The 18,416-nt window shown below is 38.0% G+C and overlaps 1 protein-coding gene across 2 annotated transcripts in view; it reads right to left on the reverse strand.

The window, feature by feature from the left end:
* Nucleotides 1-309: 309 nt before the first annotated feature.
* The window catches only part of LOC120543017 (forkhead box protein P2-like), a 144,194-nt gene continuing 126,087 nt past the window's right edge, over nt 310-18,416 (reverse strand). For both annotated transcript variants that reach the window (XM_039775833.1, XM_039775832.1), the window contains 6 exons: nt 13,415-13,495; nt 12,459-12,609; nt 11,111-11,184; nt 8,974-9,075; nt 3,699-3,820; nt 310-417 (listed from right to left, as the gene is read on the reverse strand). In XM_039775833.1, coding sequence (XP_039631767.1) covers nt 333-417; nt 3,699-3,820; nt 8,974-9,075; nt 11,111-11,184; nt 12,459-12,609; nt 13,415-13,495 — 615 coding nt within the window. In that variant the 3' untranslated portion in view covers nt 310-332. The remainder of the gene's footprint in view (nt 418-3,698; nt 3,821-8,973; nt 9,076-11,110; nt 11,185-12,458; nt 12,610-13,414; nt 13,496-18,416) is intronic.

The following is an 18,416-nucleotide window of genomic DNA, read 5'->3' on the forward strand; positions in this document are numbered from 1 at the left end:
CTAAGATATGTTTGTGAAACAATTTGCTATGGACAGTGTGTCCTTTATTTTAGTACCAGATACTGGCTGTAAAAATGGTTCAAGTCTCTATGCATCTTACACAAATGTAAAAATTCCTTGCACAAAACATGAACAGAATTTTCACTCACATATATACTCTATATACAAGCAAACGTATACTTTTTTTTTTTTTCACAAGAAAGTCACTACAATTTATTCCCTAAAATCATAACTGCTCCTCAGTGCAGACATGGTTCGTTCAGGTATAACAGTTTTGACAGGAGGTGGCTTTCTTTTTGGTGTTACAAGTCATCCATTGCTGCTGACTCTTTTCAGCTGCTGTTGGGCTGACCAACTTTCCATGGCTCCTGTGGGCAGAGGTGAGCATACGGACCAACCCAATGAACATCCTGGTCTCTGGAAATACAATAATATATTTTACCAACAAATAGTTGTTTTGCTTCATTAGTTTTAAATGTTTTATTTGTTTACAAAGTATGACCTATTATGCCAGTAATCTTGTGTCCCTCCGGTCTCATAAAGGACAACTATAAGAGGTTGGTGTCAGGAAATACATGCAGCTGTATACACTTCTGCTCCAGTACCTCATTTGAGGTGGACAACTAATCAATCCGGATGAATCCAGAAAATGGCAGAGTGAGAGAAAGAGAAAGTGTAACCCGTATTAAATCATACCTTGGGCAAAAGTTAAACTGCACACAATGCAGGACTTACTTTTGCTTGCATTTTTTTGGTATTTCCTACTGGTCCTGGACTGGATGCTATTTTTCATACCTTTGTGCATTTTAAGTTGTTATCAGGACTGTATCCATGTAAGAATACATATTTGGAGTATTGCTAATTAGTACTGGACAATGATGATGAACTGAGTGCAGTTTTATTTTCATCTGAAAATGCCATGACTTCTACTTACCATCTCAGACAAGACTAAAATGCCATCTGCTTCAGAGTGATGACTGAATTGGCCTGGACGTGTGACACCGTATGCATACTGGGGTTTGGTTAAAACTGCTTTCGGTTTTTGGTGAGTACAGTAGTAGCTCATCCAAGGAACTGACTAAAAAGCAACAATCGGATTGCAAGAATAGCCAACAAAAACCTCCACTGGTTCAGAGCAAAGCATCGCTGACCTGAAGACGCTCAAAATACACGTAGACGGAGGGAAAACAGAGACTGCATTTTGTTAACAGGATTGACTAAAAGGTATTGTTTCAAAGCTAATTTGTTTTCTTCCTAACTTCATTAAAGATCCTCAGCATGTTAGATCCTTACAAATGTTACCAGAAGAACCCTGAAAAGGTCTGAATAGAAAAATTATTTAAGAAACATCTTGATGAAAGAAATTTTAGTGGACCTTGAAATTATTTTCAATGCAGTTGCATTTTATTAAAATTTTGTACATCCATCTTTTGTGAAAAGTATTTTTTACTATTTGATGTTATTCTCTGATGAACTGCTGCTGGAAACTCTCAGTGATTAGAAGGCAGCAGGCATGGAAAACGTAAGCACAAACACTAATGCATCAAAGGAGAATGGGTGGTTCTTAGCTTGAATAATTAAATAAATAAATAAAACTTTAATTATGAAATATCAAAAGTATTATTTTACTTGAAAACAATTGCTGCATTCTGAATAACTGCTTTAAATTGGCATTTCTCGATGGTCAGTAAGATTTCAAGCAAAACGAATGGTTAATTGAATAAAATGCATTCTGCAGATCAGCCTCCACAGCTGAAGGTTATTCTTACTAAAGGCTCTATGAAAAAAATATATTTGTTGCACATACACATTTAATATGGTCAGTAAATGAAAATGAATTCTTAATATATGAAACTGATTTACTGCCACATTAGCACTTTATCATGATATGTTTAATGAGTTGACATAGTCTGGCTGATCAACATTTCTAGAAGCCAGGCATTAATGAAAGAAAAGAATATTCAATGCAAGTAGAGCAGCTCAGTGTTCTCTGTACATGTGATAATAATGAGCCTATAATATTTTGCTACAGTTATACATTCATACATTTTCTTTGGCTATGTGACATATGAAGTTGTAGAATTCCAAGGAAGTAGCCAGGTGGCGTACATCTGCAGAATTCTCAGCACATCGTGCCACACAAGTCTATTTGCTCCACTATCAACATGCCATTTCTTTTGTTAGCTAGGAGTTAAACTTTCCATTTTCACTATAGTTATTAAATCCTGTATTCCTGTTCAGTTATCCATCCATCCTCCAACCCGCTGAATCCAAACACAGGGTCACAGGGGTCTGCTGGAGCCAATCCCAGCCAACACAGGGCACAAGGCAGGAACCAATCCCGGGCAGGGTGCCAACCGACCGCAGGACACACACACCTACACACACACACCAAGGACAATTTAGGATCGCCAGTCCACCAAACCTTCATGTCTTTGGACTGTGGGAGGAAACCCACGCAGACACGGGGAGAACATGCAGGGAGGACCCGGGAAGCAAACCCAGGTCTCCTAACTACTAGGCAGCAGTGCTACCCAGTGCGCCACCGTGCCTTCAGTTATCCTAACATGGTTTATATACTATATGTAAATGTTACTGGTGTACTGGAATAAATGTTCTGAGCCTGTAATCTGCAAAATAAGGAGATTGGTATCTGGTCTTCAAAACTTTGCTTTAACTCTTTCAGGGCTGATGTCGATTTTTGTCAGAAGGAGGAGTTGACGATGGTAATCAACTGTAAACTGTGACAAAACCAAACGTTATGTTTTAGTTGGATGCTCATTGCTAGAAGGAAAATTAGATTCATTGGTTTGAGTAAGATTCCCTGCCCTTTCATGAGTAGCAAGGCGCACACAGTGGCAAAAATGGCACTGACATCTTGCGAGAGATCAAAGCGAATGCGTAAAGCAAAAATACTCCATGGACGACATGTTGCCTATTATCTCTGAACTGGACTATGACTTGTCGGACTCAGTGATCAAAAACGAATGTGAGGTTCCAGCTTCAGCTAATTGGTCCCCAGCTAGTTGTGGTACTGACAATGTTTGCCAGGGAGGACTGCCACTTAACAATGATAAGAGGTAGAAACCAGATTGTAATGTACTGCGACTGTGACCACTGCTGCTGTTCCAGCCAAGCAAAGACAGCCTGGCAGCAAGCAAGCCGCACATTCTTGGCAAACTGACAGCCACAGCATGCAGCAGCAGACATTTTATGTTGATTTCTGAGTGAAACCATTGTTTTTTGGAAAAAATATTCAGCCCTCAAAGAGTTAATGCCCATTGAATAGCCTTTTTCTCATTAGGACAGCATCACTATTATCATCTTTTAAGCCACATTTAAAATGTTATTTTAGTGTCTTATTTTGTGGTGATAGACAATTTTGAATTGGTACATTTTTTTGGGTAGTTAATTTTGCTTATTTTCATTTACTATTATTTTTATGTCATTATTGTTTTTCATTTTGCCTTTATTGTTGTTGTTATTCTAATAATCAATATACTTCATCATTTCAGATATGTGTATGATTACTTAAATGAATATTTACTTTTAGCTAGCTTTATTTACTTAAAGTAATTTCTTGTGCAAAAGTCAGCCATAAACTTCTTTTAGATATTTTTCACATTCCTTAATCAGAACTCACTTTTGCAGTTGTTGCTCAACCCTGAAACTGCTGAATGGTGAGGAGATGTGCTTACCTGTTGAATTTCTGCCCCCTTCTCCTCTGAAACTCGGCTTCATCCACGGTCCACACAGCACCCTTGCCTCCTTCCACCCTGACAAAGCATTTGTGGAGACTGAGATTGTGACGCACTGCATTCTAGGGACAGAGAAAAGAGACAGATGGGAGCTAAAGGGGTTCTGTATGTTACACGAAGAGACAAGGAACTCCTTGATGAACAGTTTCTTGGCGTACTTGCTCTTTTGTAAGCAAAAAATAAGTAATGTTGATGGAGTATTCTATAGGGTGGTCCCGATCTAATTATGCAACTTTTAATGCAATGCAGGAAAACAATACAAGACAAAAGAATTGTTCGAAATGTCTTGTAATAAATGAAAATGGACTTAAATAGAATGAATTCACTGATTTTCCATGTAATGACTTCCAATTTTTTGTGAATTCTCTATGAAATAAACTTAATAAGTTATAGCGTAATGAGAATTGCATAATTAGATCTGGACCACCCTGTAATTCCTTTTGTGTAGGGAGCTTAGTATTTAGAGTGTAGCACATTTATCACAAAATACTTCTATTTTAAATTTAAGTCTGGTCACATAAATTGTAACGATACTCTATAATCCCTGCTTCCTTTCTCTTTTTGCGCTGTCTAGCCTGTGAGCACATGGGAGATCATTAAAAGGGAGACTGAGCGCTACAGTTGCTTCTGGGACTGTTGTCTCCTTGTTGCACAAGGGCATTGGAAGTGCAAATTGGTAATAAGTAAATTGGAAACCCATGAAGTCCACCCCAGTACAAGAATGTTCACAAGGATTGACTGAACTGGTGCTGGTTAATCTGCTGGTTATGGATACTGTATACGTGAAAGGCCACTGAAAAAGATGGCCAGAATTTCACTTAACCTCAATAACAGGACAGAAACTCCCATAGGAAAAATCAACGAACGGTACCAGAGGGCAGAGGATAAAAACCCCATTTTTACACAGAACTAGGACTTTTACTGCGCCCGATTTCCCAGATTCAAAGAGTTGACTGCATCTCCAGGTTTTCAGCCTTGTGGCCATAGTATACTGTAGACACATTGTGAAGCTGTTTGTATCAATCTGCATCACTTCCTACTTTAAGCAGCACTTCTTATGAAAACCGTTTTGGCTTTTTCCCCTTTGATGATTTTTTTTTTTTTTTTTACTATTATTATTATTATTATTTGTATCATAGTTTAATGAACGCTATTCTGTGGCACATGGGTACTTTAAGTATTCGGGCCAAGTAGGCTTATAGCCACACACTTTGCTCATTGGATAGCCTTGTTTGGTAGCTTAGCGTTTTAATTTATTTATTTTTTTTTTTGCAAATGAAACAATATGGCAAATGCATATTAATAAGCATCTCTCCCATTAAAATCTGAATTATAATCTGAACTTTTTTTGTAATTTACTGAATTGCTAGTTATGTCTTGTTGGAGGGAAGCTAAGCAATATCTAGACAAGCAACTTATTTTGGGTTTTAGTAGCCAATAGGAAACAGAGAGGACCGCAAAACATTCATTCCACTAGCTCTGGTAACATTAGCAATGAGTTTCTTCAACACTAGGATGTCCAACACCATTTCTGGAGGACCACAGTGGCTCCATGTTTTCGTGCCAGCCACTTTCCTTAATTACTGATTGTATTGAAACATACCGTATTTGTTTTCTTTAATAAGCGCCCAAACAATAATGAGATGCAAAGAGAGCCAACAGATGACCAGACTAATGCCGACCCTTTTGCACTTGTGGCTATCTGTCTCAGTAAAACATTGAAAAGAAAGAAAAATGAAGGTCTGAGAAATACACATCTGCTCTGGCCCGCAAAGTATTTTGAGGGTTATTTCAGAAAAGAAAGAAAATAAGTTTTTTGGAATTCACTAGTGTGGCAGAATGAGAGTGTGAACAACCTATGGAAATAAAATCAAGTGCTTCACAGCCAGCTAAACATGAAATAAGTTGGAGTGAAAATAGTGGCCACCAAGAACTGTTTGAGATGCGAAGCTTAACTTTGTCATTTACCAGCTTACTTTGTTTCTCATTATTGTTTGGCTGTTAGTCAAGAGAAAAAAAAGCACAATTAAGCAAGTCAATCATAATTAATGCTAAATAATTGTATTAGATTGGCACCAGTAACTTGTTGTTAATTAAGAAAGTAGATGGTATGAAAATCTGCAGCCACTGTGGCTCTCCAGAATCTGAGTCTGACACCCCTTGTCCAACACTTCTACTAAGTGGAGTGGAAACTCTACAACTATTCTGCCACAGAATGTTAAAGGATCAGATCTTGGATTGGTCAGATATTCATGAACCACAGCTTCTGTAATAGCCGGTAGAGCAGTGGTTCTCAACCTGTGGGGCGGGCCCCCCTAGGGGGGCGCGAAGATGTGACAAAAAGAAAACAAGAATCAAAAATATGAAAAAAACATCTGTTGAAACCAAAACAAATGAACTTAAACTACATTCTGATACTAGAACAATAAATATAGAGTTAGATAAATGTCGATAAAAGTTAAGTAGCTATAATAAAATATGCATCTACAATTCAAAAAAAATGTTAAGGGGCGGCGCGATTAAAACTGTTATGAAAACTCGGGTCGCAAATACTTAAAGGTTGAGAAATGCTGCCGTAGGGCTCACAACTTTGCAGAAAAAAATTGAAAGATGCTTTTTTTTGCCAGAAATGTACAGAAATTTTGGTGATAATCTAATTGAGGACAGACTCATTTGTAGAATCAGAAACTGAAAACACACTTGTGAATTGTGAATTTCCCCTTGGGATGAATAAAGTATCTATCTATCTATCTATCTATCTATCTATCTATCTATCTATCTATCTATCTATCTATCTATCTATCTATCTAAACTTATCAGGCATGTTTAGAGTAAAATAAAAGTCCTGGGTCAGCGCTTCATAAATAAACTAGTTACAATGAATGCCATAATTGGTGCCAAAAATGGTAGTCTATCAGTTTGCTGTTATGGGATCTGGACTGGTAGCTTGTAAGTTGTTGGTTTTAATCCTGGCAGTGACAGAAGCAATGCTGCTCTGCTGGGCCCTTAAGGAAGTCCCTTAACTTACAATTGCTCCAGGGGTGCTGTACAAATACAGTTAGGTCCATAAATATTTGGACAGAGACAACTTTTTTCTAATTTTGGTTCTGTACATTACCACAATGGATTTTAAATGAAACAACTCAGATGCAGTTCAAGTGCAGACTTTCAGCTTTAATTCAGTGGGTTGAACAAAAAGATTTCATAAAAATGTAAGGGAACTAAAGCATTTTTAACACAATCCCTTCATTTCAGGGGCTCAAAAGTAATTGGACAATTGACTCAAAGGCTATTTCATGGGCAGGTGTGGGCAAGTCCACCGTTATGTCATTATCAATTAAGCAGATAAAAGGCCTGGAGTTGATTTGAGGTGTGGTGCTTGAATGTGGAAGATTTTGCTGTGAACAGACAACATGGGGTCAAAGGAACTCTCCATGCAGGTGAAAGAAGCCATCCTTAAGCTGCAAAAACAGAAAAAACCCATCTGAGAAATTGCTACAATATTACAAGTGGCAAAATCTACAGTTTGGTACATCCTGAGAAAGAAAGCAAGCACTGGTGAACTCAGCAACGCAAAAAGACCTGGATGTCCACGGAAGACAACAGTGGCGGATGATCGCAGAATCATTTCCATGGTGAAGAAAAACCCCTTCACAACAGCCAACCAAGTGAACAACACTCTCCAGCACAGTTCTGGAAAAACATTCTTTGGACAGATGAAACCAAGATCAACCTCTACCAGAATGATGGCAAGAAAAAAGTATGGAAAAGGCGTGGAATAGCTCATTATCCAAAGCATACCACATCATCTGTAAAACACGATGGAGGCAGTGTGATAGCTTGGGCGTGCATGGCTGCCAGTGGCACTGGGACACTAGTGTTTATTGATGATGTGACACAGGACAGAAGCAGCCGAATGAATTCTGAGGTGTTCAGAGACATACTGTCTGGTCAAATCCAGCTAAATGCAGTCAAATTGATTGGGCGGCGTTTCATGATACAGATGGACAATGACTCAAAACATACAGCCAAAACAACCCAGGAGTTTATTAAAGCAAAGAAGTGGAAAATTCTTGAAAGGCCAAGTCAGTCACCTGATCTTAAACCAATTGAGCCTACATTTCACTTGTTGAAGACTAAACTTCAGACAGAAAGGCCCACAAACAAACAGCAACTGAAAACCGCTGCAGTAAAGGCCTGGCAGAGCATTAAAAAGGAGGAGACCCAGCATCTGGTGATGTCCATGAGTTGAAGACTTCAGGCTGTCATTGCCAGCAAAGGGTTTTCAACCAAGTATTAGAAATGAACATTTTATTTCCAGTTATTTAATTTGACCAATTACTTTTGAGCCCCTGAAATAAAGGGATTGTGTTAAAAAAATGCTTTAGTTCTCTCACATTTTTATGAAATCTTTTTGTTCAACCCACTGAATTAAAACTCAAAGTCTGCACTTCAACTGTATCTGAGCTGTTCTAAATAAAATTCATTGTGGTAATGTACAGAACCAAAATTAGAAAAAAGTTGTCTGTCCAAATATTTATGGACCTAACTGTAGCTGACCCTGCACTCTGACCCCAAAATTCTGTGCGTGTCTCTGGAAAGTAAGTTGGGGTATGTGAGGAATGAAAAATTATAATACAACAAATTGTACTGTATATGGCGAAGAAAGAATTAAAATCCGTAATACTAGTTTTCAAAAATTATAGCAGTTATTGTTTAGTCATTTGTGCCTTGCAGTGGGCTGGTGTCTTGTACTTCACCATTTGTAAGTGGATTTAAATTTGTGTTAAAAATGCATAAAAAAAAAAAGATGAATGATTATTACTGTGAAATACATACTCCTTTTAAAAAACATCAGCCATTCTAACATTAACAGATGTTTTTTAAAGAGGAATTTATATTTAACAGTCATAAAAATAAAATTAGGCCCTTCCAATCATGAACCATTGAAGCATGGTTAGTAATGAAATACAGTTTAGGGCAAAATTGCATGTAAAGAGACCATCACTGCCAAAGACTATGCTACAAGTATGTTGAACATAAACTAATGCCACATGGCTTGTAAATTCTTCATAAAGAAGACTGGAAATATTGAAGGAAGTGTATCCACAGCAGGTTATTTACATATTACATCTATTTTTTCCATAAACATTTTCTGAATTATTTGAATCCTCCAGTGAATCAGCTTGTATTCCAGTTACAACTAAACCATTACCTTCCAAGTAGCAGTATTATAGCGAAAGAATGCAAACATCTTCATAAACCAGTGATAGATCTCGTTGAGAGTGAGTTGTTTTTCTGGAGACTCCAGAATCGCCTGTGAAAAAAGGGAAGAGATCAGTAAATTGGCAATAGGAACAGGGTCTCCACTTTAAACATTCTTACTAGGGACCTAGCCAAGCTATGTAGGACAATTCTGTACAACAACATGTTGTTTATCAAGCTGCCATAAGTTAATACTTTGTCAATCATGCATTCTTCTTTTCCAGCATCATCTATATCATCAGGAATGCTAAAAGGTAGCATGTTAGGACATACACGGAAGAAAATGTCACCCATTTTATGTCTTTTCATGGCAGTTCTGTTTGATTCTATGTTATCTCTGTGCTGATAGATCTTTTTATCTGATTGGCATCTTTTCTTTTTTTATGGATGTCATTTCTTTCACTGACCTTTCTTCTTGTTAGCTATTTTTTTGTATAGCGTTCTTTATTGAGCACAAACTTACACCACTTCATAAGCTTCCAACTATAGTGCTTACAGAGCCGCCAATTCTACTTAATATAATGAGATTCTTTAGCACGATTGTCCCATTCACAAATGAAACAACAGTCCTTGGGATATTTGAGCCGCATTTTTAGATCAGCACAGTTGTTAAAGATGTAGTTGTTGTATTTTATATGTTTCAACAACAGTCCCATGTTGGCCTATGGATATTGAAAGTTGGACATTGCTATTCTGTAACAGCTTTCCGGATTAATAGGACCAAATCAATAAAAAAATAACATTGCTGTCGATCGTGTTCACAACCTAGAGTCGTGAACAGCCCATCAATGTCAGTGTAAAAATACTGTGGAAAAAATATTATCAAGTACTCTTGGCCACTCTGAAAGGCAGAAATTTCTGTATCTGGCAACAGCAAATACCATGCTTGCAGTCGTGAAAAACAAGTAGTTCTGCTTTTGCTTTTGACAAACCATAAGTCCTTGATGGAAAAGCAGTATCAGTCTCACAATAGCATAAGCGTGTTCAAAAAACGTGTTCAGCTTGTTGGATAGTGTCAGCTTATTTTTACATTGTGCAGAGGGTGCAGACCTATAAATACCTGGGAGTGCAGCTGGATGATAAATTGGACTGGACTGCCAATACTGATGCTGTGGGCAAGAGAGGACAGTGCCGACTATACTTCCTTAGAAGACTGGCGTCCTTCAACACCTGCAATAAGATGCTGCAGATGTTCTATCAGGCGGTTGTGGCGAGCCCCCTCTTTTATGCGGTGGTGTGCTGGGGAGGCAGCATAAAGAAGAGGGAAGCCTTACGCCTGGACAAACTGGTGAGGAAGGCAGGCTCTATTATAGGCATGGAGCTGGACAGTTTGACATCTGTGGCAGAGCGATGGGCACTGAGCAGGCTCCTGTCAATCATGGAGAATCCACTGAACAGGATCATCTCCAGACAGAGGAGCAGCTTCAGCGACAGACTGATGAGATCGTTCCTCCCATCACACTATGCGACTCTTCAGTTCCACCCGGGGGGGTAAATGTTAACATTATCCAAAGTTATTGTCTGTTATACCTGCATTTTTATCAGTCTTTAATTTAATATTGTTTTTTATTAGTATGCTGCTGCTGGAGTATGTGAATTTCCCCTTGGGATTAATAAAGTATCTATCTATCTATCTATCTATCTATCTATCTATCTATCTATCTATCTATCTATCTATCTATCTATCTATCTATCTATCTATCTATCATTGACCTCTGGCATTTTTGGTGTGGAACAACTCAGATCTGAAGTTTAATGCAGACATAAACAAATGTTTGAAGAAAATTAAGAGTACAGTCAAATTTCAACTTGTGGTTCAATATTTCCATTATACTGTGCACAAACAAACTTATTAGTTCATCTTTGAAGGCAAAACCATGTTTAAGAAGTCAAAACTAGACAGTGTTAAAGAAAACCTTTCCATTTGAATATGTCACAGACTCTAATAGTTAACTCTTTAAAATATGTATCCGCTTAACAGCAAGCTCTGCTAACAAAGAGGATGTTATCTACCGGTAAGTGTTAGTCTTTCCAACAAGTCAGTGTCAGAAGTTCATGGACTGCCAAGAATAAAGAGACATACTCACCCATCTAATGAGTGATGCATATGTGTATGGAGGTCTGATATTGCTGTATTTGTAGTAGTCAGCAGGCACCATTTCTGTATTTAAAACACAATTGCACATAATTATAAACTCATTTTAGCTAATATGAATTCTGTTTGTATTATATTTTATAGAAAAGTAAAAGACAGCATTCTGAAGCATGTTTAATCCAATCCAGGGGGTTTAAGGGGCTGAAGTGTATCGTAGTAGTATTGGGCACAAGACAGGAGCCAACCTTAGACACGGGGTAAGTTGATCAAATGGCTCATTCATTCAGATACCCACACAAGGCCAATTTAGAATCACCATTCAGCCTAACTTGCATATCTTTGGGATAAGGAGGAAAAGCTCAAGCAGACATGGAGAGACTATACCAAGTCAGCACAGAAAAGGACTAGGTGTGTGATTTGAATACAAGACTCTGGACCTGTAAGGCTGCAGAAGTAACCACTGTGTCACTGTTGTTCATATGAAAATAATATCTTTCATTAATTCTACTGATGCACAAAAGTGCTAAGAATATGAAAATGTGTGGGGTCCAAAACTTCTTACTGCAGCATTGGGTGCAGGGTAGGATTAGTATTTAAACCATTTAAGAATATACTTTTTAACAATTCTAGAATATTCAGTTTGTGTTACTATATTTTTGCTCTTTTCTTATCCATACCATTTTTGTGGTATTCATTTCATTAATTATACATATGTGTAGTCCTGTGCACTTGCATTATGCAATATATGCTTGGAAAGTAAAGTGAATTGTTTCAGGCCGCTGTTTATGACAATGATTAATATTATAGCCATTACATTAAAATAGGTTGCTTTGTTATTAATTGATATTGGTTCTAAAATTGATTTTACCAACTTAAACAATGTTTCAGTGGGTTTAAAAGAAATGCACATCTCATTTCAGAATTATTGAAGTAGAGTATTTAACACCAGATTTCTTGATATCAATCTCCTATAGTTTCCGTTTATAAATCATAGAGGAAGAAATGACTGCATTCTAACTCAAAGAGTCACTGAGGTAAACTTCTAGTCAGCTGCAGGGTTCATTAAAATGGTTTTTGCTTAAGAATTTGTGGTTTTATGTATGAATTTATTCCTTTTACTTGAGAACAAATCTTTACAACTGAACACAACACAATCAAACAAAGATTAACGAAGCAAACAAATCGGTATGGTTTAAATTTAATCCAAAAAAAAGAACTCTTATTCCAGAATTTTAAAAACAGATGACAAATGGTGATATGAGAAAGTGAACTTAAGAGTCTGTAGTTCTATGTCAGACATTAAAAACAGATAACACAGGTTATATAAAACAGCGATGTACCTGGTAATAGTGAAGTACTGGGCAAGCTGCCATGTCCAATTTTACTGAGTTCTACTGCAGCCTCCTGAGAGCCTTCATGAAGATGGGTCTGGGAGAGAATGAAGGTGAAGCCATGGGCTGAGAAATCCATCTCTGATGCCTCCCAAAGTTTCTTCAGGAAGGGAATTAAGCAGAGAGTCTCTTATATCGAACATAACTTCAATTTAAAAATAATTTTGGCTATTGAGAATGTCAAAAATCTTTGAAAAAGAATGATCATGTGTACTAAGGCAAAATAAAACTTAGTCTTATTAGACTGATGTAAATAATACTAACCATATTTTAATTTCTGCTGTATGTAATTTCTATACTTTGTAAATTCTAGTGCATGTTATTTTTATCCTGATGGTTATAATTGGTAATGTCCGCCAATTTGTGTTCTTAACTTTTCCTTTTAACCCATAAGTCCCAGGATCTCATTGGGCAGAATTAGTTAATGTGTGTGCATATGGAAGAAAACTGCATTGTGATGCAAATCACTGCTATTGCTGTAGTATGAAACCCTTATATGTGAAGAGTATGGTTATTATTATCCATTATAATCCAGTCATTCCTTTCCCAGCTTCAATGATTATAATTACCAGTATATTAGAACATTAAACTTCTGCTTGTAAAGGGGCCCACACACACTATGTTCTATGTGATTAAACAAGCATCACAATATACTTTAAGTAAAATTTTCTTTTTATTGGATTATATTTTCCCTTGATCCACTACTGTTATATTCTGTCAATGTACAATTATAACATGTTAAAGTTATATTACTTCTAAGTAATATTTTCAAACATACTAATTTTACAAGCACTAGACGTTTTGTAAATTTGCAAGAGATGTTGAGGGAAGTGTTAATGCAGACAGTTACATTATTGAATTCTTTACCAGTGTACAGGAACGTTTTACAAATAATTTTCACTCACATTTGTTGTGGCGCTAAGTCTGTGCTCAGCAAATTGCAGATGAAGTTGCATAGCATGTAGCCTCTGTCTTTCTATGGTAAGCTGTCAAAAGACAAATACAGTTTTACATATAGTGATTTTTGTCTAAGTTAATTTTATCTAGTTTGAAAATGACTTTTTCCTTCACAGATGAATTTCAAAACAAAATAAAAATGATTTTGATGCACCTATATTTTTGTATAGTAGTCTTTATCCATATTTTAATATGATTTTAAATTTTAGAACATCATTTTGCCTTTTTTAACCCAGAATGCATTATAAGCCAAATTCCTATAATAAATTCAGAAACAGAAACTAAACAGAGAGAAAAATGAAATTAACAAGCAGGTCAGAAAATAATGTACGTATCGACATTATTGTAAGTGCTGATAATTAAATTACTGTAGAAATCTAACAATACAAAAACAGTATGTAGCATGTTGGTTACCTATGCTGCCTCATGTTTATACGCTCGGACACTATCTTTTTCAACTGTGCATGTCTACTTGAATTTTTCCAAGGTGTCAGGTATTTGGCAATACTAAATTTGTCCTGTGTGAATGTGAGCAGGTCGATTCCTTCTCAGATAGACCCCTGACTCCCTTGAATCTGAATTGGTATAGGCTGATTTGAGAATGTTGTATTATCTGCAGGATGAGCATATTTACTGAGAATTAGTAAGGGTTAGGGTTAGAGAATGTGGTGTTTGATGACCCCTAATTGGTAGCAGCAGCAGAATAAAAAAGGTGGCACATGAAAAATTGGAGAGCATTAAGAAATGGCACTGGCAAATTACAGGGATGAAGAGATGATGTGAATACAATTGGAGGAATGGCAACATTAAGAAATGGCTTGTGAATAAAGAGAGTAGCAGCATAGAATTTAACTCTACTGACAATTAAAACAAATATTAAATATGAGTGACTATTTTGTTATTGGGATTATATGACTTGCTAAATTTACCCCAACCTACCAGCACCAAATTTTTAATGTCATTAAAATCTCCTCCTACATTTCTGGATATCGTGTTTAATTTGACCAGCATTACTGACATTGACAAAAACAATAAATAACATTGGAACAATTCAAGCCAATATTTTGACATTCATAACACAGCCTGACTTGACAAACCCAAAAATCATTTTTCATTGATTGTGTTGTTTATGTGAGAAGACTGAATAACTAAACCTTTTAACAGGCTGTTTCTGCAAAGCAGGCGGGAGCTTGAGGCTAGATCACCTTCGTCATCTCAGGCAAGTGTCGCCATCCAGAACCACTTCGACCCTCTCTATTCCCCCCCATTGTGCTGGCAGTCTTTGGTGATGTACTTGTTATTGGGCATTCATTTGTATGCCACCTCTGTATTTCATGCCCTGAACATACAACTTTTGTTCTTGTTTTTCCAGTGCACTACCGGTAGTACGAGACATTACGAAAAGAGCCCAAACAGTCATCAAGAAGCACAACGACAGGGCTTTTGGGACCATCGTACTCCAAGGAGGTGTAAACAATATTCAGTATTGACAATCGGAGGTTCTATAGACGGACTTCGCAGAACTAAATCAAACGACGGAAAAGAGGACCCCGGTGGTGAGAATCATCATTTCGGGTCCTTTGCCATTGACTAGAAGGTTGGATGAATCCTCGAGTTGACTGCTGGCCTTGAACAACTGGTTGAGAGGCTGTTGCAAGAGACAAAACAGGTTTTCTGGACAACTGAGATCTTTTCTGGGAGAGACTGTGTTTTTTCAGATGAGGTGATCTACACTCAAGCAGATTCAGGGCCCAGGTCCTGTCCAACAATATCTCAATGGTAAATGCTTTTCCTTGACTACATAATTTTAATACTAATGCTTTTTATAATGCTGTGTTATGATGGGATAATTCTGTAGTGAATATAACAATGCAGTCTGACCTTGAGAGGCAGTCCCATTTGTCTAAAATTATAAATGCTAATGCTGGCAGTTCAACCGTTTTATTCTTAACTCATCTTCTAAACCCAGCTCACTCAATGGAATGCCTCCTAAAAACTACTAGTGAAACTTGTGAATCTGTTGCTGTATTTTTTTAAGCACAAATAAACAATATTAGAAATAATATAGCACATCCCTCCAAAAAATCCCTTTGAATCTCAGCATGCCCTTTTAAGCAAGTTAAATGTTTTCAATGGAATACTATAGAACCACCCGAACTACATAGAATAATTTCTGAGCTGAAACCCTCCAGGCGACATGGTGGCGCAGTGGGTAGCGCTGCTGCCTCTCAGTTAGGAGACCTGGGTTTACTTCCCGGGTCCTCCCTGTGTGGAGTTTGCATGTTCTCCCCGTGTCTGTGTGGATTTCCTCCTGGTGCTCCAGTTTCCTCCCACAGTCCAAATACATGCAGGTTAGGTGCATTGGCGATTCTAAATTGTCCTTGGTGTGTGTGTGCATGCCCTGTGGCGGGCTGGCGCCCTGCCCGGGGTTTGTTTCCTGCCTTGCGCCCTGTGTTGGCTGGGATTGGCTCCAGCAGACCCCCGTGACCCTGTAGTTAGGATATAGCGGGTTGGATGATGGATGGATGAAACCCTCCACCTGCGTCCTTGACCAGTACCAACAGGCTTTTTCAAAGAAGTCTCTGATAGTGCACTTATCATATTGAGCTTATCATTAGATAAGGGGGTCTTCCCTGACTGTCAAAAGACTGCAGTTATTAAATCCCTCCTCAAGAGAAATAATGTTGACTTCAGCAACTTTAAACCAATTTCTAACCTGCCTTTCTTAAAAAAAATTCTAGAAAAGGCAGACTTTCAGCAGCTAAATGATTACTTGAATAAACATTTTATTCTTGACAAGTTTCAGTCAAAGACCACAGTATTCCTTTAAATCGCTTCAGACAGTGGGTGGGCCTCTCCAGCAGCATCTTAAATTGGTTTCAGTCTTACTTAGCAGGTGGAAATTTCTTTGTTAGTTGTGATGATTGTACTTCGGAGCCCCGTGATATTTTATATGGTCTACCACAAGAATCTACTCTGGGCTCACGGCTTTTTTCAATCTGCATGCTTCCATTAGGTCAGATTATCTCAAAGCTCAAGGTGAGTTACTGCAGCTACTCTGATGACACATAGCTTTAATTAATGAAAGAGCCTGAAGACCCTGATGCTGTTGGCTTTCTGATCCAATGTCTTAGCAGTATTTCTGATTGGATGAGTAGAAACTTTCTCATACTAAATAAGGAAAAAACAGAGGTCTTACTGATTGACAAATATGGAAATATCAAGGGTATTAGAAATAAACTTGATCCCTGAGGTGCAAAAGTCAAGGCGGAGATAAGGAATTTTGGGGTAATCGTTGACTCTGACGTTAACTTTAAATCACATATTAACCAGGTTCCTAGGACTGCATTTTTTCACTTAAGAAATATAGCAAAAGTTAGATCTATTATAACATTGCAAGAAGGTGAAAAATTAGGTCACGCTTTTTTTTTTAGTCGACTAGATTACTGTAATACACTCCTATCAGGTCTACCCAAGAAAGACATCAATCAGTTGCAATTAGTGCAGAATGCAGAAGTCAGAATCTTAACTAGAAAAAGAAAATCTGAGCATATCTCATCAGTTTGAGTGTCATAACACTGATTACTTGTGTCATTCAGAATTAACTTTAAAATATTACTAATGATTTATAAAGCTTTAAATAATCTTGCTTCATCCTATATTTAAAAATTCCTGTCCCCCTACACTCCAAGTCATAACCCTAACCCTAAGCCTAACCCTAACCCTAATGTTGGTCTGCTTATAGTTCCAAGATCCAAACCTAAAAGAAGTGGTGAGGAGGCTGTTTGCTGTTATGCACCTAAAATTTGGAATACTTTACCGAATGAATTTTGTCATACTAATACCATGGGACACTTAAAAAAAAACTGCTAAAAACCCATTATGTTAATTTGTCTTTTCCATAGCTACATTTTAGTTGTATTCCTAAAAGACTATATGAGCATAGAATTATCATATTCTTCAGGGATCTGCACCATGCAGCCATCTGTGATGATGGAATGAAGGTGGGTGCCACAGTTTTCCATGACACCAACTTCTTCAAATCCTATTTCATGAAGCCTGAAAACAAAGAGGAATGAATTATAAACATTTATGTTAGGTAGAATGCTCATTGGGGGATAGGTGGTCTTTTGGTTTTAGAACCCCTGCAGATGTTTTCTTTTTCCTCCAGATTAACTGGAGATTTTTAGTTTTTTTCTGTCCTACTGGCCACCCAACCTATTCACTGAATCCCTATATATGAGTATATAAGGATGCTGCTCTTCTACTTCATATTTATCTGTTATATTTATGTGAGGGACAGCCAGGGTCATTACCTGGCTGGGACGCCTCCTTAATGGAAGGACAGGGGGCCGATGCCTTATGAAGGGCACTATCTCTCCTGAATTGCTATTTGGCAGCCCTCCTGGGTTGCAACAGCACCTCAGGCTGGAGTTACAGGGCTGCATGGGAATTGGTGTTTGTCAGCTCAGCCCTGTTGGGTCCTGGGGATGCTGTCAGGGGGTGCTGTGTGGGAATTACTGAGTCCTTTTATACAGGGCTCCAGGCTTACTCAGACGTACTCCCAGGCCCCAATTATGCGACACCAGAAGTACTCACGAGATTCTGAATATAATGAACAACCGCATCTCATTTGGGGAGCCAGAGTCGGGAGGAGGATGAATCTTGTCAGGAGAAGTGGAGGTGGAAGAACAGAGAAGAAGTGCTGTGTGCTCAGTATTTGAATGTGCTTTATACTGTGCTTGAGTGGGGAGCGATTGTAAATAAATGTGTGCTGTGCTGGACTAGTGCTAACGTCTGACTGTGTGGTGTGTTGGGGAGCCAGACAGCCAGGGGTGATGGATAGCCAGGGTCCTTACCTGGCCAGGATGCCTTCTTAAAGAAAGGACATGGGAAACAGGTATGCACAGGGCACCGCCTCCTCCAGAGAGTTAGATGGCAGCCCCCCTG

Source organism: Polypterus senegalus, chromosome 13 (genome assembly GCF_016835505.1).
Source record: "Polypterus senegalus isolate Bchr_013 chromosome 13, ASM1683550v1, whole genome shotgun sequence".
Lineage (NCBI taxonomy): Eukaryota > Metazoa > Chordata > Cladistia > Polypteriformes > Polypteridae > Polypterus > Polypterus senegalus.